The sequence below is a fragment of the Carettochelys insculpta genome, chromosome 1 (genome assembly GCF_033958435.1).
Source record: "Carettochelys insculpta isolate YL-2023 chromosome 1, ASM3395843v1, whole genome shotgun sequence".
NCBI lineage: Eukaryota > Metazoa > Chordata > Testudines > Carettochelyidae > Carettochelys > Carettochelys insculpta.
Window position 1 is genome coordinate 379,994,433 of NC_134137.1, and position 15,633 is coordinate 380,010,065.

General features: G+C 57.9%; 1 protein-coding gene across 1 annotated transcript; it reads left to right on the forward strand.

Annotated features, from left to right (window-relative positions):
* The first annotated feature begins 2,150 nt into the window (after window positions 1-2,150).
* Window positions 2,151-13,123, forward strand: ARF5 (ARF GTPase 5). Its single transcript, XM_074984240.1, has 7 exons — window positions 2,151-2,310; window positions 5,701-5,781; window positions 7,737-7,846; window positions 8,713-8,784; window positions 11,512-11,637; window positions 12,529-12,615; window positions 12,748-13,123. Exons 1-6 carry the CDS (start codon window positions 2,244-2,246, stop codon window positions 12,613-12,615), a joined length of 543 nt encoding a protein of 180 aa, XP_074840341.1. The 5' UTR covers window positions 2,151-2,243; the 3' UTR covers window positions 12,748-13,123.
* Window positions 13,124-15,633: the final 2,510 nt, after the last annotated feature.

The window sequence follows — 15,633 nt, forward strand, 5'->3', positions numbered from 1 at the left end:
CCCCGGAGTCCCACCCTCACCACGCAGGCGCGTATCCCATGGCTCCCCGCGCGCCTGCGCCCACCGTGCCTGTCCCCGCCCACGCGCCTCGCGCCTGCGCCCCCAGGGCCGCTCATGAGCGAATCCCCGTGGCTCCTCACTAACGGTCGCTACGCGTGCGCCTGTTACGTCATCCCCCGCCAACGCTCGCCTACCCCCCCCGCACGAGCGCACGCGGCGGTCTGTCCGTCGCGCGCTCTGAGTGCGCATGCGCTGATTGCCTCTCGCCTCCGCAGGCGGCGGCCGAGTGCGGAGGCGCCCTGCTGGGAGGGGGCGGGGCCTCCTGCGGCTGTGCAGGGCTGTGGGCGGTGCAGGGCGCCGCCGAGCTGCAAAGGGACCCGGGTTCGGCCCTGCCCTGGGCGTTCTGCGTGCGCGCCTGCGTGACGCGTGTCAGCCCCGGCCTGGCGGGGCAGGCAGCGTCCGCCCTGCTGGTGAAGAAAACAAGTCCCGGAGCCCCCCCGGCGCTTTTCTTCAGCCCCAGCAGAAGCTGGTCCAGTAAAGGACCATATTCCTCACCCTGTCTCCTGGGCACGGAGGGGTGGGGGAAGGCCTGTGCCCAAGGGGCCTTGGCCCTAGCCAGAACCCCGTCACGTGATCAGAAGTTGCGTTTTCCTTGAAAGAGTGGGAGCCCTTGAAAGGCAAAATGCAGCGCAGGGGCACCGCATGTGCGCCAGGCCGCCTGCGGCAAGAGCTCCAGCCCTGTGCACCGGCCCATCCAGATTACTTTCAAACCCTGCTGCCATTTCCAAGGCAGGGAGCTGCAGTAACCATGCAATACACAGCCACGACGCGGGAGCATCGGCCTTACAACCACAGGGCAAGGCAGCTGCAGGAAGCGGACACTTATCTAACACCACCCTACGCCCACACCTTGAATGCTGGCTACAGATGTGGTCACCTCATCTCAAAAAAGATATATTGACATTAGAAAAGATTCAGAAAAGGGCAACTAAAATGATTAGGGGGTTGGAACAGGTGCCATACGAAGACATTAAAGAGACTAGGACTCTTCATCTTGGAAAAGAGGAGTCTAAGGAGGGATATGATAGAGGTTTATAGAATTATGAGTGGTGTGGAGAAAGTGAACAAGGAAAGCTTATTTATTTGTTTCCATAAGAACTAGAGGACACCAAATTAAATTAATGGGCAGCAGGTTTAAAAGAAAAGGAAGTTCTTCACGCAGCACACAGTCAACCTGTCAAGTATCGGAGGGGTAGCCATGTTAGTCTGGATCTGTAACAGCAACGAAGGGTGCTGTGGGACCTTATAGACTAACAGAAAAGTTTTGAGCATGAGCCTTCGTGAGCACAGACTCACTTCATCAGATGGTGCCAGCATCTGATGAAGTGAGTCTGTGCTCACGAAAGCTCATGCTCAAAACTTTTCTGTTAGTCTATAAGGTGCCACAGGACCCTTCGTTGCTGTTACAGTCAACCTGTGGAACTCCTTGCCAGAGGAGGCTGTGAAGGCTAGGACGATAAAAAAGAGCGAGATACATTGATGGAAGTTAGGTCCATCAATGGCCAGAAGCCAGGATGGGTGAGGAATGGTGTCCCTAGCCGCCTCTAGTGTTTGTCAGAAGCTGGAGATGGTTGGCAGAAGAGATTGTTACCTGTTTGGTCCATTCCTTGTGGGGCACACAGCACTGGTTACTGTTGACAGACAGGACACAGCTGGTTGGACCTTTGTTCTGGCCCAGTGTGGCCGTTCTTATGCTCTTAAGCTGTGGACTGGGGAGTGCGGCCCTGAGGAAGCCAGCTGGGGGGAAGCAGGGCCCTGGGGGAGTGGACTGCGAGAGAGCCGGACCAGGGGAAGCAGGGCCCTGGGGGGAGCAGGCTGGGGAGCTGCCCTCTTGGGGGAGCCACGCCGGGGCAAGAGGGGCTAGCTGCTGGGGCGTGGTTAGCACTGGTGGGGGCGTGGCCCGGGCTCGTGGTAGGCGGGGCCTTGCCTGGAGGCGCGTCCCGCGCAGACCACAGCTCGTGCTGTAGGGGCGGGGCTCTAGCTGCAGGGGGCGGAGCTCGTTCGCTGGGGATCGGCCGTTGCGGCGCATGGAGCACGGCCGGGGGCGGAGCTAACGCGTCCGGGGGCGGGGCTCAGTGAGGGGGCGGGGCTAAGCCCGGGCTGAGGCTGGTTCCGGCCGGGCCTGCTAGCCGCGGCGGTGTCGGCAGCCTCGGGGCTCGCAGCGCCCCGCACCCCTCGCCGCCATGGGCCTCACGGTCTCCGCCCTCTTCTCGCGCATCTTCGGCAAGAAGCAGATGCGGATCCTCATGGGTGAGGCCCGAGTCCCCCGCCCCCTAGCCCCGCCCTGCCCCCTGCACGTCCCGGGGATGGTGGGAGCCCCTGGGGGAGGGGGCAGCCAGTGGGGCGCGTAGGGCCCCCCTTGGGGGGGGGCAGCCAGTGGGGGGTGGGTAGGGCTCTCCTTGCAGATGGGGTAGCTTGTGGGGTGCTGTGGTGCGGGGGTGGGTAGAGCCCCTGTAGGGGGAGGGGGCAGCCTGTGGGGTTCTGCGGTGCAGCGGTGGGTAGGGCGTCTGTGGGGTTCTGGGATGTGGGAGTGGGTAGGGCCCCCCTTTGGGGAGGGGGCAGCCTGTGGGGTGTGTGTTTGGGGGTGGGTAGGGCTCCCCCCTTGGGGAGGGGGCGGCCTGTGGGGTGTGGGTTTGGGGGTGGGTAGGGCTCCCCCCTTGGGGAGGGGGCAGCCTGTGAGTTTCTGGGGTGCAGTGGGGGGTAGAGCTCCTGTGGGGTTTGGGGGTGGCTAGGACCCCCCTTGGGGAGAGGGCAGCCTGTGGGGTGTGGGTTTGGGGGTGGCTAGGACCCCCCTTGGGGAGAAGGCATCCTGTGGGGTGTGGGTTTGGGGGTGGCTAGGACCCACCTTGGGGAGAGGGCAGCCTGTGAGTTTCTGGGGTGCAGCGGTGGGTAGAGCTCCTGTGGGGTGTGGGGGTGGGTAGGACCCCCCTTGGGGAGGGGGCAGCCAGTGGGGTTTTGCTCTGTGGGGGAAGGGCTAGCCAGTGGGGTTTTGCTGTGCGGGCCTAGGTAGGGTCCCCCTTGGGGAGAGGGCAGCCTGTGGGGTGTGGGTTTGGGGGTGGCTAGGACCCCCCTTGGGGAGAGGGCAGCCTGTGGGGTGTGGGTTTGGGGGTGGCTAGGACCCACCTTGGGGAGAGGGCAGCCTGTGAGTTTCTGGGGTGCAGCGGTGGGTAGAGCTCCTGTGGGGTGTGGGGGTGGGTAGGACCCCCCTTTGGGAGAGGGCAGCCTGTGGGGTGTGGGGGTGGGTAGGACCCCCCTTGGGGAGGGGGCAGCCAGTGGGGTTTTGCTCTGTGGGGGAAGGGCTAGCCAGTGGGGTTTTGCTGTGCGGGGGTAGGTAGGGTCCCCCTTGGGGAGGGGGCAGCCAGTGGGGTTTTGCTCTGTGGGGGAAGGGCTAGCCAGTGGGGTTTTGCTGTGCGGGGGTAGGTAGGGTCCCCCTTGGGGAGGGAGCAGCTTGCAGGGCTCTGCAGAGTGGGGGAAAGTTGATGCCCCTGAGGCAGTGGGGTTGGGTTGCCGAGTTGGTGAGGAGGGCAGTTGTGGCCAGTTCTTTTGGGGGGATTTGGGCCCTTTGACCAGCCCCTCTCCCTGTGGGCACTGGGGTTGGCAGCCTAGCTGCCGCTCCTGGAGCAGAGTAGGCGCAGTCCTGCCCTTGCTTGATGCCAGGTTCCTAGCCCTGCACTGCCAGCACTAGCCCTTACCCCTGCTGGAGACATGCCCTGCCGTGGCCCATGGAGCTGAGCAGCTCAGCCGCGCATGGGCACCTGCTTGCTCTGTATTGTAGCGGTGAGCGTTGTTGCTGACTCCTGCCCTCTGCCAGGAGGAGCACAGACTGTCTCTCCCCCAGGGTTGAGGCTGAGAGGAGAGAGGGTTCCTGTGCCTCTCCCCCACCCCCTGTAGGACATGGATCTCTGCAGGGTTTAAAGGGCTTTCCCGCTGAGCAGGGCACATTGCAAGGAAAGGGCTGTGGCAAAGACTTCAGTGACTCCTGGGCTGGGTGTCGGGGACCCGTGGACATAGGATCCATGTACGGTCCCCAAACGCAGGGGCTCTGTGCAGGTGGCAACAGGGTTTAAGTGGTAGTTTCTGGTTCTCCTGGGCATGAAGAGCTCTTGGTGGCCAGAAGTGTGTCCTGGAGCGTAGCTGGATGGACTGAGCCAGTGTCCCTGAGGAGCAGGGCCTGGACCCTGTAACTGTCAGCTCTTCTGGCTCTCAGTTTGCTGAGGCAGTCCCCGTTCACTCTGCAGTGCACAGAGGGCTGTTAAGCTGGCCAGCAGAAGGCAGGGGGTTTGAACAGGCTGCCCGAGCAGGGGCCTGATCCGAGCTGGGATCTCTCAGCCCAGCTGCAGTAACAATAGCAAATAAGTAACAGTAATGGAAGATTTGGGGAGGCTCTGCAAGAGAGAGTACTGTCATGCTCTGGCTCCCCAGCAGGGCCCTGACTCCTCCTAATGAGCAGAAGCTCCTGGCTGTTTGACAGGTGTACAGTTGTGTGGCAGGTGCAGCCCTGGCAGCCTCTGTGCAAGTTCTTTCCTGCCTCCTTGTGCCCTCTTTCTGACTTGCAGGGGTGCTCGGCCTCCATGAGCCAGTGAGGGGCTGGCCACGTGGGGTCTCTTGTGCTTGTAGCTCCGTGAGGTGCCAAACTAGGTTGAGTTCCAGAAGAGCCGTTGGGTGGTATTGGCTCTTGGCCAGCACTGACATGGCCTGGATCAGAACAGCATCTTGACAGTGAGAGTCTCTTTAGCCCCTTGCTGGTACCCTGAGCTGTCCTGCTCCCCGGGTAGTGCCTTCATGAGCGTCCCTTCTTATAAAGTCTGGGACTAAACTGTGGGCCAGATCAAGCAGAAGGGAAAATGGAGGCAGAGTTCCCTGGTGTGGAGATTCCCCATGGATCGTTATTGCCTCTGTAGAGTGCAGCTGCTCTGTAAAAAGCACTTTGTCTTCCCTGGTGGGGAAACTCTAAGCTGAAGGGTGCTGCCACGTTCTGCTCTCCTCCAAACTCTCTCTCCCTGGAAATGACACTTGCAGAGAAGCCTTTTCTGTAATGGGGCTGGACAGAGCAGGCCTACCCCAGCAGTTCCTGCCCTGGGCATCCTGTCTAGGACTGCCTGAAGTGACTTCTCGATAACTGATGCCAGCTGCTCGGGACCCCTCAGAGTGGCGCTGGAGGGAGAACACCACTTGGGACTCTTGCCTGATTCTCCTCTCCTGGTGCTCAGAACAGATCTTCGCAGAGAGCTGTGGGGAGCGTGTGGTTGGGTCACTGCCCCACAGCTGGGGATGTGCTGAGTCTTGTCTTGGGTAACTCAGGCATGGATGGATCCAAAAGGGGTGGGGTGGGGAGCAGGGGCAGACCTCTTGCTCCCTTCTCCTGAATGGATAAGTTGTGGTTGTTCTTTGGGTTATGCTGTAGGCGTGGGGACGGGTTTGAGTGTGGTAAATTTGGTAGCGCTGGGTAAAGCTGGCTTGTTAGAATGGCTCTGCCTGAGCCCAGGGGAGCATGCATCTGGCTCTTGGAGCTTGTAGAATTGCTCTGCAGCAGCTCCTGTAAAGAGGGGGTGCCATGTACTGGGGCAGTCATGCTCCTGAGGGGCTTGTCTGCACACCCTCCTGGGAAGTGACACTGGCCCCCCTCTCTCGCCATTTCAGTGGGCTTGGACGCTGCGGGTAAAACCACCATCCTGTACAAGCTAAAGCTGGGCGAGATCGTCACCACCATCCCCACCATCGGTAAGTGTCGAAAGGCCGCGCCCTGTCTCTGGTTCGCCTTCGCCAGCAGGAGGGGTGACGGGCTGAGGTTTGTGACCCCCATTTCTCAGGCTGAGCTGGCAGTGGGGCTCTGGTTTCCGGGGGGCTCTGGTTGTTCAGTGGGGTGGCATCTGTGAGCTGCGGCTGGATCATGGATTGGGCTTTTCGGGATGGGAGCCAGACAGGATGGCTCCTGTCACGTTGCTGAGCCGTGCTTCTGGAGGGGCTGTTACACCGCCCTGCAAGTTGCTGGGTTCCGACCTGACTGGAGAGGTAGCCACGTCTCCGAGTCTCCTCCACAGGCAGGACTAGGCTTCTGAATAGGGAAAGGGCCAAGACCCCAGCCATGATCCTTGCACAGTCCCAACAGTCCAGTCACCTGATGAAAGGGAGCCGTTCTGGGCTCTATAATGCTGCCCTGCACGCTGGCTCTTCTCGGGCAGATGTACCAGTTCGGCTTGCCCACAAGTGCTCTCGTTATCCATATCTTCCCAGCCCCCGGTTTCAGTGTCTCAGCCCTGCTCGTGCTGGACACCGCACCCAAGGCGCTGGCCCGATGGGTACCATGGCTGCAGCAGCAGAGAGGCTTCCTGTCGGTTCATCTCTGTGGTGTTTATCTTAAATGTGTGACGTGACGCTAGTGTTGAAAGCGATGGGCTCGCCTGAGCAAGGCGCAGCAGAGACAGATGCTGTGCAAACGCCCCCACATGGCTCTGTCAGTAGACCTCATCTCTCTGCTTCATTGTCCTGGGCTCCTTGCCAAGCTCTGCAGATTCTGTACTTCCTGCAGGCCCCTCCTGTCCCAGCCGTGGGTGCCCCATACACAGCTCTTCGGACCTCTCTCAGTTGCAGGGTGCTGCCCCTCTGCTCTTCCACTCTGTCATCACACCCCCCATCTCTGGGACGAATCGTGTCTGTCTGAGAGCTGACGCATCAACAGAGGAGCTGGTGGGGATGGGACATGCACAGGTTCATGTTGGAGGAGTGGATGATTGGGTTCCTTGGGGTGGACCACTGGGTCATGTGGGAAAGGCTTGGTCTTGCTCTGTTAACATCATCTGACCTTGATTTAGCCTTCACAGCGAGTCCAGCGGAGCTTGTGTTTCTCAGCGGTGCGTAGCGCTGCTGCCTGGGGTAAATGTCTCTCGAGGTGAATTTTTAGAATGGGGGAGCTTGTGGGTTTCTTAATAAAAGGTAAATAAGTAGTCAGATGATGGGAAGAGTGGTCAGTAGGCAAAGCTCTAGCTTACAGCTGGACAGCAGTTCTCTTAATGTAATTCTAGCCTGAGCTGCATCTGTGCAAAAATCTCCACCTCATGGTTCTCCTTGTCTGCTCATCGTGCGTGTTCAGCCTTGTCTACTGCTTGAGAGACAAAGTAGGGAGTTGCAACTTAGCTGCACCACTGGACAGAACCTACCTGGCAAATTTTAGGCTTGCTAAGCCAGAGTTTATCAGACAGAACCCCCCTGGCGAGCAAGAAGGCGCTAGCTGGAAGGAACACCAGCTTGGTCCTGCCAGCCTTGTGAGTTTCCTGGCAGTGGCTGGGAAGCAGCGTGCTGAGGGTGCAGACTGCAAAGGTGAGTTGTGCTGTGCCTTTAGTCCCATTGCACAGCTGTCCACAGTGCAATTCTGCTTTGCAGTCTGCATGGGGATAAGCCATTTCCCCTCCCCCCCGAAGTGCTGGAGAAGATGCTGCACTTTGATGTCGCTTGACACACGCACCCCTCCTGTGGTGCTTGAGAGGTAACCCTCCCCCAAACAAAAATCCCCTGAAATCTAGTGCGTCTATGGCGGTAGCGGCTGTCATTTCCTGTAATGCTCGTCTGTGGTTTGCCAATTTTCAGGCTACCATGGTGATTAACCATCTTCAGCAGAAACTTACTTGTGTTTTTTACTTCAACCCCGTCTCCTTTCACTCCCGCTGTCGCCCTTGCAGGATTCAATGTCGAGACAGTGGAATACAAGAACATCTGCTTCACCGTGTGGGATGTAGGTGGCCAGGACAAAATCCGGCCTCTGTGGAGACACTACTTCCAGAACACACAGGTGGGAGGAGCTGCAGAGCTACTGAGAGATTATGGCACAGGGATCCACTGAGCTTCCCTTCACCCTGCCTACCTCCGGGTAGGAGCAGGACATAGCAACTGCTTCCATGGCAACGAACCTGCAATGAGACGTGGACCTAGTGTCATGGATGCTATGTCTGACCTCCCCTGGTCTTAGGAGCTAGGTCACATTGGCCTTCCCAGCATTTCTTGGTTATACGCTGACCCCTATCCCTGCTTCTTGCGGGAGAGGCTCAGTAGCTTTCTCACATTGGTGAAGAGGTGGATAAAGGGGACAAGGCATGATTGTGCATTGGTGGTGGCAGGTTGCCCCTCTTCCTGAGATACTTCCAGCCAAGCTCCTTGATTAAATTCACTTCTGGCTTCTCCCCCCCAGCTCTGTGCAGTGGGGTTACAGAGTTGCATGCCCCTTCTCTGCATTCTCTGGCCAAACTGGTGCAGTGGCACAGACTCTGATTCAGGCTGTTCCAGAACGAGGCAGGGAAGGCAGATTTGCTCGGAGCCACCAGTAATTTCTTCTGTTCAGCACAGTGCGGTGCTGAGAGTGGGGCTTCTGAAAAGCACCCAGGGCATTTCCCACTTCCTGGCCTCTGTGTCAGAGGAAGCACCAAGGGTTTTCTCAGAACAAAGCAGCATGCACGCCCTTCTTGATGTCCTGCAGATCAGCTCTGGAGATGAGATGTGACTGGGGAAGCCTGTGAGGTGGTTGCTACGCTGACAACTGAGATCACTGCCAATCTATGGTGTTGGAAAGAGAATTGTTCCTCTGGGTTTCTGTAGTGTGCCCCTCATGGTGGCATCTGTGTCTGCACTGCGTGAACTGTCTGGTGTCTGTTCCTTCCGTAGGGCCTCATATTTGTTGTGGACAGCAATGACCGGGAGAGAGTGCAGGAGTCTGCAGACGAGCTACAGAAGATGGTGAGTGGTGGGTGTGATTTGGAGAGAGACTGTGTGGTGTCTGTAGGTTTTCAGCTTTGCGGGGGACTGGTGGGAAGGTGGCAAATACTAGTTAGATGGGATCTTCCTGATGTAAAGGCCTAGTAGCCAAGGAGGCTAATAGGACATGCATCAAGAGTGGCTGAGGCTCTGCTAGAGGCCACTGTAGGATTCCTATCTCAAGATACAATGGCCACCCGCACCCTAATTTAACACGTATCAGAGGGGTAGCTGTGTCTGTATCCACAAAAACAAGAAGTCCTGTGGCACCTTATCCGTTAGTCTAACGGTGCCCCAGGATTTCTCTTTTTGGTGTCCACTGTGGAGCAGGAGCTCAAAATGAGCTTCCAAATGTGCCTATCCCTAAGATTAGGAGTGTAAATGCTATTGCAACAGGCAGATGTGCATTCAGAGGTCACTTGTACAAGCTTAGAATTCCCTTGTGTTCGCAGTAAATCTCATGATACTGCTTTTGCCTTCGCCATGTCCGCTGTCTACAGACTCATCTGTGGGAGTGAATAAATTCTGACTCTTTGGGTGCTGAGAAATGAAGTCAATAGTGCTTAGCAGCTTTAACAAAGGCTCTGCTTATCTCACTGTGTTAAGCTCTAGTCTACCGAGGGAAGTGCACTAACTCCTGGTTCCAGGGATCACATTGCGTGCGCTGCCATTAGCAGAAACATTCCATAAGCCCATGGGGGGTGGGATGCATTAAGTGCATGTACGAGAATAGAGCAAGGTTAAGGAGAGCCAAGTATAGAAGATGTGATGGTCTGGATGCAGAGAAGGCCTTTGACTCAGTTGAGTGGACATGATTAGCTGAAACCCTGGAACGTATGGGTGCGGAGTGGCTTCTAGAAAACCTGCCTCTTGCCAGTGGCAGTCAAAACCAGCTTGCAAGTCGTCAGAGTCTTGGGACCGTTCCCTCCACAGGTGATCTTCCTCAGTGTTTGTTGAACACCAGTGTTACTGAGGAGTTGCTTGATGTCGCTCCAATGTGGCCACTTGGCTAATGTGCTAAAAAAGCCAGCCCCTCAGTTGTATGGCCATTGCCGTTTCCTGCTGTCCAGAGCAGTGTCCTGTCCCAGCTATACAATGCCCATCCTCTTCTGCATTTGCAGGGAGATCCACTTTCTGCAGTCGCTGTTCTGGAGTGATCTGCACCCACTGTGACCTCTCTCAAATACAGAAGGCAGCTGGATGACCTGCTTCTTTTTAAAGCACCACTCCCTACAGCAGTATCCCATTGTTCTTTGTTGCCTCTCTCCCTCCCCCTCCTCTCAACATGAATGAGTGTGGTGGGGTTCAAGGGGTCCCCATGCACTGCATCCCGTCCACAGGCAGGAGTGACTCTCACTGAGCAGGTAAAACAGGAAGTTTATTAGGCGACAGATGCCCAGTTTCTTACAGAAGAGTCAGTGCAGCAGTCAGAGACAGTCCTTCCAACCCGTCCTGGGGAGAGGAGCCCGAGGGGTGCCCCTCTGGGGTGTAGCTTTCCCCCTCGCCAGGCTGGCTGCCTTCCAGCTCCCTCTCCACCCTCAGCTTCCCACTGCCACCTCCGAATCAAACCTAGCTCAGCTCCTCCCTCCTCTTTGTTCAGGGCAGAGGTGTTACCTGCCAGCCTAGGTTATAACCCCAGGGTCATCCTTAGCCGCTGGGAGCTGCTCTGCTTGTCTCCCACACATCCAGCCTGAGTCTCACACGTGCACTCCCCCCCACTCCATCACAATGAGTCCCCTGAGACAGATCCATTTGCTGGAGTGCCATGTGCACCCATGCTGAGATACATGTGCTGCCCTCCCTTTGGACAATCTGGTCACAAGTCTCACAAGCCCATGACTGCTGCTGCGCACTAAAACGTGGAGCTTTCCTGGAAATCTAGCCCATTGTTGAGAACACACAACTGGCTTGAGTGCAGCATTACAGCTGAGAATCCAGCACGTGGGGGGGGGTGTACGCCCAGTGGTGCTAGGAGCCACTGGTGGAGTTCAGGCTGTCGGAACAAGGGGTGAGACTCTGAGTGTGAGCTGAGGGGGCAGAAGGACCAAGCTGGAGAGAGACGGGTTCATGTGTGGCCCTGGCTGCTCTGGGGAGTGGTGGGGTGTGACAGGAGGATGCGTTGGATAAGCCGGGAGGGGTGAGCGATAACGGCTGGAACGCTGGGAGGTGAGCGTGAGGAAATGAAGAAGGGGGCTGTGATTAGCCCCTGCGGGATGGAGGGGCACAAGCAGAGTTCAGGAGGAGGTGGCTGAAAGAGCTGAGAGCTTCAGCAGGCACACCCGCCCCCTCATGCTAGAGCTGTGACGCGCTGATTATATCTGGCCTGTGACCACAATGTGATCTGAATTGCCTAGTGCCTAGAGACCCGCTGAGATCAGTGCTGCAGGGACGGACCCTGCCCCCCAGACCTCCCTGGTTCAATAGGCAACAATGGCTGAATGGTGGGAGGGAGGCGGGGTTAGGATTCCCCCTTTTTAGCAGCTGGGAAACTGAGGCACCAAGTGACATGATCAAGGTCTTCCTCAGAGTCTGTGGCAGAGGTGGGTGTCAAAGTAGACTACCTGAGTCCCAGTTCTGCGCCCTGTCACTGAGCTGTCCTCCCCTCCCTCTTGAGCAGTCCCTAGGAGACTGCGGGAGATAGTGGGAAGAGTTTCACGGGCTGCCTTTCCACCCAGCCTTGCCTAAGCTGGCTTGGCCTCCTCTGCTCAGCTGCAGGAGGACGAGCTGCGGGATGCGGTCCTGCTGGTGTTTGCTAACAAGCAAGACATGCCCAACGCCATGGCGGTGAGCGAGCTGACGGACAAGCTGGGCCTGCAGACGCTCCGCAGCAGAACAGTAAGTGTGCCCAGGGCCCTGCACGGTCTGGGAGAGGCTCTCCGGAGGTTGCGGGAGGGGCTAGTCTGACTGCTCTGGGGGCTCTGTGGCTCAGCCTGGTGGGCTGTGATGCTGCTGCAGGAGTGCGAGTAGGGTGCATGGAGTGTGGCTCACAAGGGCTCCGTGGGAGCTTGCATGCTGCCTGGCTCGAGCTGGCACCATCTCTCTCGGACCAGCACCAAACCAGTGGGTCCAGCAGTTGTCTCGTAGGGCTGAAGAGAACTGGAGCCCTTGTCGTCTGAGGGTGATACACATGGTCCTGCGTGGATACAAACGTCTGCCCAGAGACAGGCAGCAGCAGCTGCTAATCCACAGGGCTCTGCTCTCAGGAGATGCTGCGGCCAATGGAGAGGAGCGTGGGCCCATCATTCCTGGGAGGCAGTAACTGGCAGTGGCAACTCCTCACAGCTGTACGGCCCACTGCTGCATCATCTCCTGTCGGGTCGGGCAGCCCCCGGGTGGCAGGGCTGGGGTGATACAGCTGCACAGCCGGAGGGGCTGTTGGCACAGGACACTGCCTGCTGGGAGTGAGGGAGCCGCAGCATCTCCCAGGAGCAGAGCCCTGCAGCTCGGCAGATGCTAATGTCTATCAGCAGGTAGACATTGGTATCCGTGCAGGGCTGTGGATATACAGGGTACAGACTAGCCCCACAGTCCTCCTTTCCCATGTGCACCATGGTGGGGTGGCGAGCCCCACGTAACAGCGGGGGAGCATGCGGCGCTCGGTGCCGCACTGTGAGCTGAAGTGGGATTACAGGTTAGTGCTTTCTGCGTCCCAGCCCCCTGAATGCTTCCTCCAGGTACGAGCTGCTTGGCTTGGCTGCTGCCTGATTTCCTTCCCTTGTTTTTCAGTGGTATGTGCAGGCGACATGTGCAACGCAGGGCACTGGTCTCTACGATGGACTGGACTGGCTGTCGCATGAGCTCTCCAAGCGCTAGGTGGGCAGCCATCCGGCCCACAGACTAGACGAGCAGTGGGCCCACCTGGCACCTCCCTTCCGGGTTTAGTTAGGTTTTTGTTTTCTCCCCACTGTGACCTCATCTTCAGTGGTCTGTGTGTTTATCTGGTAGGACTTGAAACTCGAGGACTCTTCAGGCAGCTCCGCTAGCTGTGCGCCTGCCTTCTGCTGCCCGGACGGCACTTTTATGCTAACCACCTACCCCACTGCATGTGTTCTTGTTACATGGAGCCCGGGCTGCATCCCAGAGCGCCTGGTAGAGGGAAGGAAGGGAAGTGGCATTTGCTTTCAGTGGGCGAGGTAGGGGCAGGGTATGTCTAAGCACTGAGCTGTGTTCCAGTTACTTCCACTGGTGGCTTGCAAGAAAAGCTGGCGGTACCTGCCTCAGCCGTCCGGACGCTGCGAACAGAACCATTTCTCCTTTTTATCCTTCCAGGAACTTTATAATCGTCTCTCTTTGCGGTGTGAGGGGCGGGTGGGCAGGCTGGGATGGGACTTTGACTGTGTAATGTGCTATTGTATATTGAGTAATAAATCTCCACCGGTTCGTATCCTATGCCTGGTCTGCTTCTCGCCAGCAGGGGGTCCTGGCCTCGGAGTGTGAGAGTTGGGGTGACGGGGAGCTGGAGGGGCACCCTGTGGGGTGGGAAGCCAGAGGACCAGATGTATGGAGATTTTGGTCTCAAAGCCCCTTTCAGTCCTGGGCCCTGGAGTGGAAGCTGGCGCTCCCAGCAGGCCGTGCACCTGGCACCGAGGTGAGAAGGTTGGGCTGTGTGCACAGCGCTGTTCTCCAGCCATTCTGAGTGCAGGCGCAAGACGGACTCTGGCCTGGGAGCGCTCGGCACAGCCAGTCTGTTTGCTGACTGAGGCCCTTGGTGGCCCTGACAGCCTGCAGGGTGAGACTGGACAGAAGCAGCCAGCTGCTCCAGGTGTGGGTTACATGTTGGAGCAGGAGCTGAGCTCAGTGACCCGTGGCCTTGGCAGCTCAGCTCTGCTAGATCTCCGCAGAGTGCCTGACATACGCCCCGGTCCAGTGCAGGGGGAGAACGGGGCACCTTTCCTCCCAGCCTCTTCCCATCTACCTAGTACTCGCAGAAAACGGAGCAACTTGTATTGGGTAGCTTTAAAGGGGGGTGGGAGCGGGGGCAGTGCAGTGCTAACTCCAGGCACCTGGGCTTGAAAATTCTGGCACATCCCCATCACTGGTGGGAAACTGGTGATAAATTTTAGTTTGCTTCATCCCAACACCTGCCCAGAGGTGTTGGGAATTAAGCTGGCAAAGCCCCTAGCTCGGGCCAGTGATGTTACCTGTTCCCTTGGCTACCTGCTGGTCACCTTTGTCCTGGTGAGGGCCTGGCATGGGGTGGGAGGCAAGAGGCATGCAGACATGTCTGCTGTCTCTCCAGGCCTTCTGCGAGCTCTGCTGGGGCCCACTGGGGGTACATGGACTGGTGCTGTGTTGGGCCAGTGTAAGGTAGCGAAGCAGGGAGAGCAGTTACACCCTCACCCAGACACCCGCTGTGCAATTCAGTGTTTGGGGTTCACCTCCACGTTCCCTTCCAATTTTCCTTTCCCCCTTCATTTCCTGTTTGCCCCACCCCTTGTATAGTAATAGTCTCAGCACTGCCTTACTGACCATTCCTAATGTACCGTAATGCTCTGAGCAGCTCTATTCCTCCCACCTCAATTTAACTTACACCCAGCAGCATGAATTACACAGCCCCCAGAACCTATTAAAGAACTGGATGCAGCCCACCCGGATTAACAAGGGAAAGTGTGTTGAGAAGTGGGAGAGACAATAAAGAAATGAGGGTGTCAGAGCCACAGCTAAGGATAGGGAGCCCTCACCAGAGCGAGAGCCTGGAGCTAATCAGGGAAGGAGAGATGGGGAGCGAATGGGGTGAATCCTGCGGGAGTGGAGCTGTTGGAGCCAGGGTTGCTGTTTGCACTACGGGGAGGTGAGAACTGCATGAATGGAGCTGGAATTAGTGAGGGTCAGAGACAAAGTACAAGCTGCTGTAGCTGAGACAGCCTGGGCATCAGCTTGCCCCACCAGCAGGTTAGTCCCTGGTAGGCCTCTAGGTCAGGGCATTTCTTGGTCCTCCTGGTGCTGGCTGTGCTAAGGGTCAGGGTGAGGACAGCCAACGCGCTGGCCCATGCCCTGGTAGTGGTGCCTTTGTGCAGCCCCAGGGCTCTGATTGCTGTGGGGTGAGCCATGTAGGGCAAGAGGTTAGGAAGTGGTGACAGCGCCCAGCACCGGGCCTCTGGGTGTTACATAATGCATGTCCAAAAGAGAATAAAGGTCAAATGAGCGCTTGCTGCTCCCCTCTCCCCAGCCTTCCAGAGCAGGCCTGTTATTGCCTGCAGCAACTTCTGCCGTGCTCTCTCTGGGCCCCAAAGGGGAGGTAGCCAGACTCTGGGCGCTCCTGGCCCCACTTAAACGGAAGAGGCAAAACAGGCTGTTGTCTGCCACCATTTCAGCCTGAGGACTGAGCGGGTGGATGCTGGGGGAGGGGGCATGGTGGGAATCTGGAGGGCCTGGGGCTGGCTTGCAGGGGAGGTTGGGGGACTCAGTGAGGTTGTACAGCTTGTTGTTCTCCAGAGGAATGAAGGAGTGGGCCTGTCCCTTGTGAAAGGTGCAGGCTGTACTGTCCCAGTGTTCAAGTCAATGGACAGTCTCCCCTGGGCTTCAAGACCTAGGGGTCTGGCCCATTATTAGGCAGGACTCACAGCTTGACCAGTGGCCGCGACGTAAGCAGCATGTCACAAAGGGCAGGCCGGCAGAGAGGGAGTGTGTGCTGGGGTCCCTGCCCACCTGGCCCACTGGAGGTGTAATGGCTCTCCCTGCTTCCTAGCTGCCTTTGGGAGGGCTCTGATGGCCTGTGAACAGGACCCAAGCACTGAACCAGGCCTGACGCAGTCACCCAGCCTGGGGCAGGGGTGGGACTGATGTCCCACAGGACCAGCAAGCTGCCGGCTGCTGCCCAGCTGTGGAGCC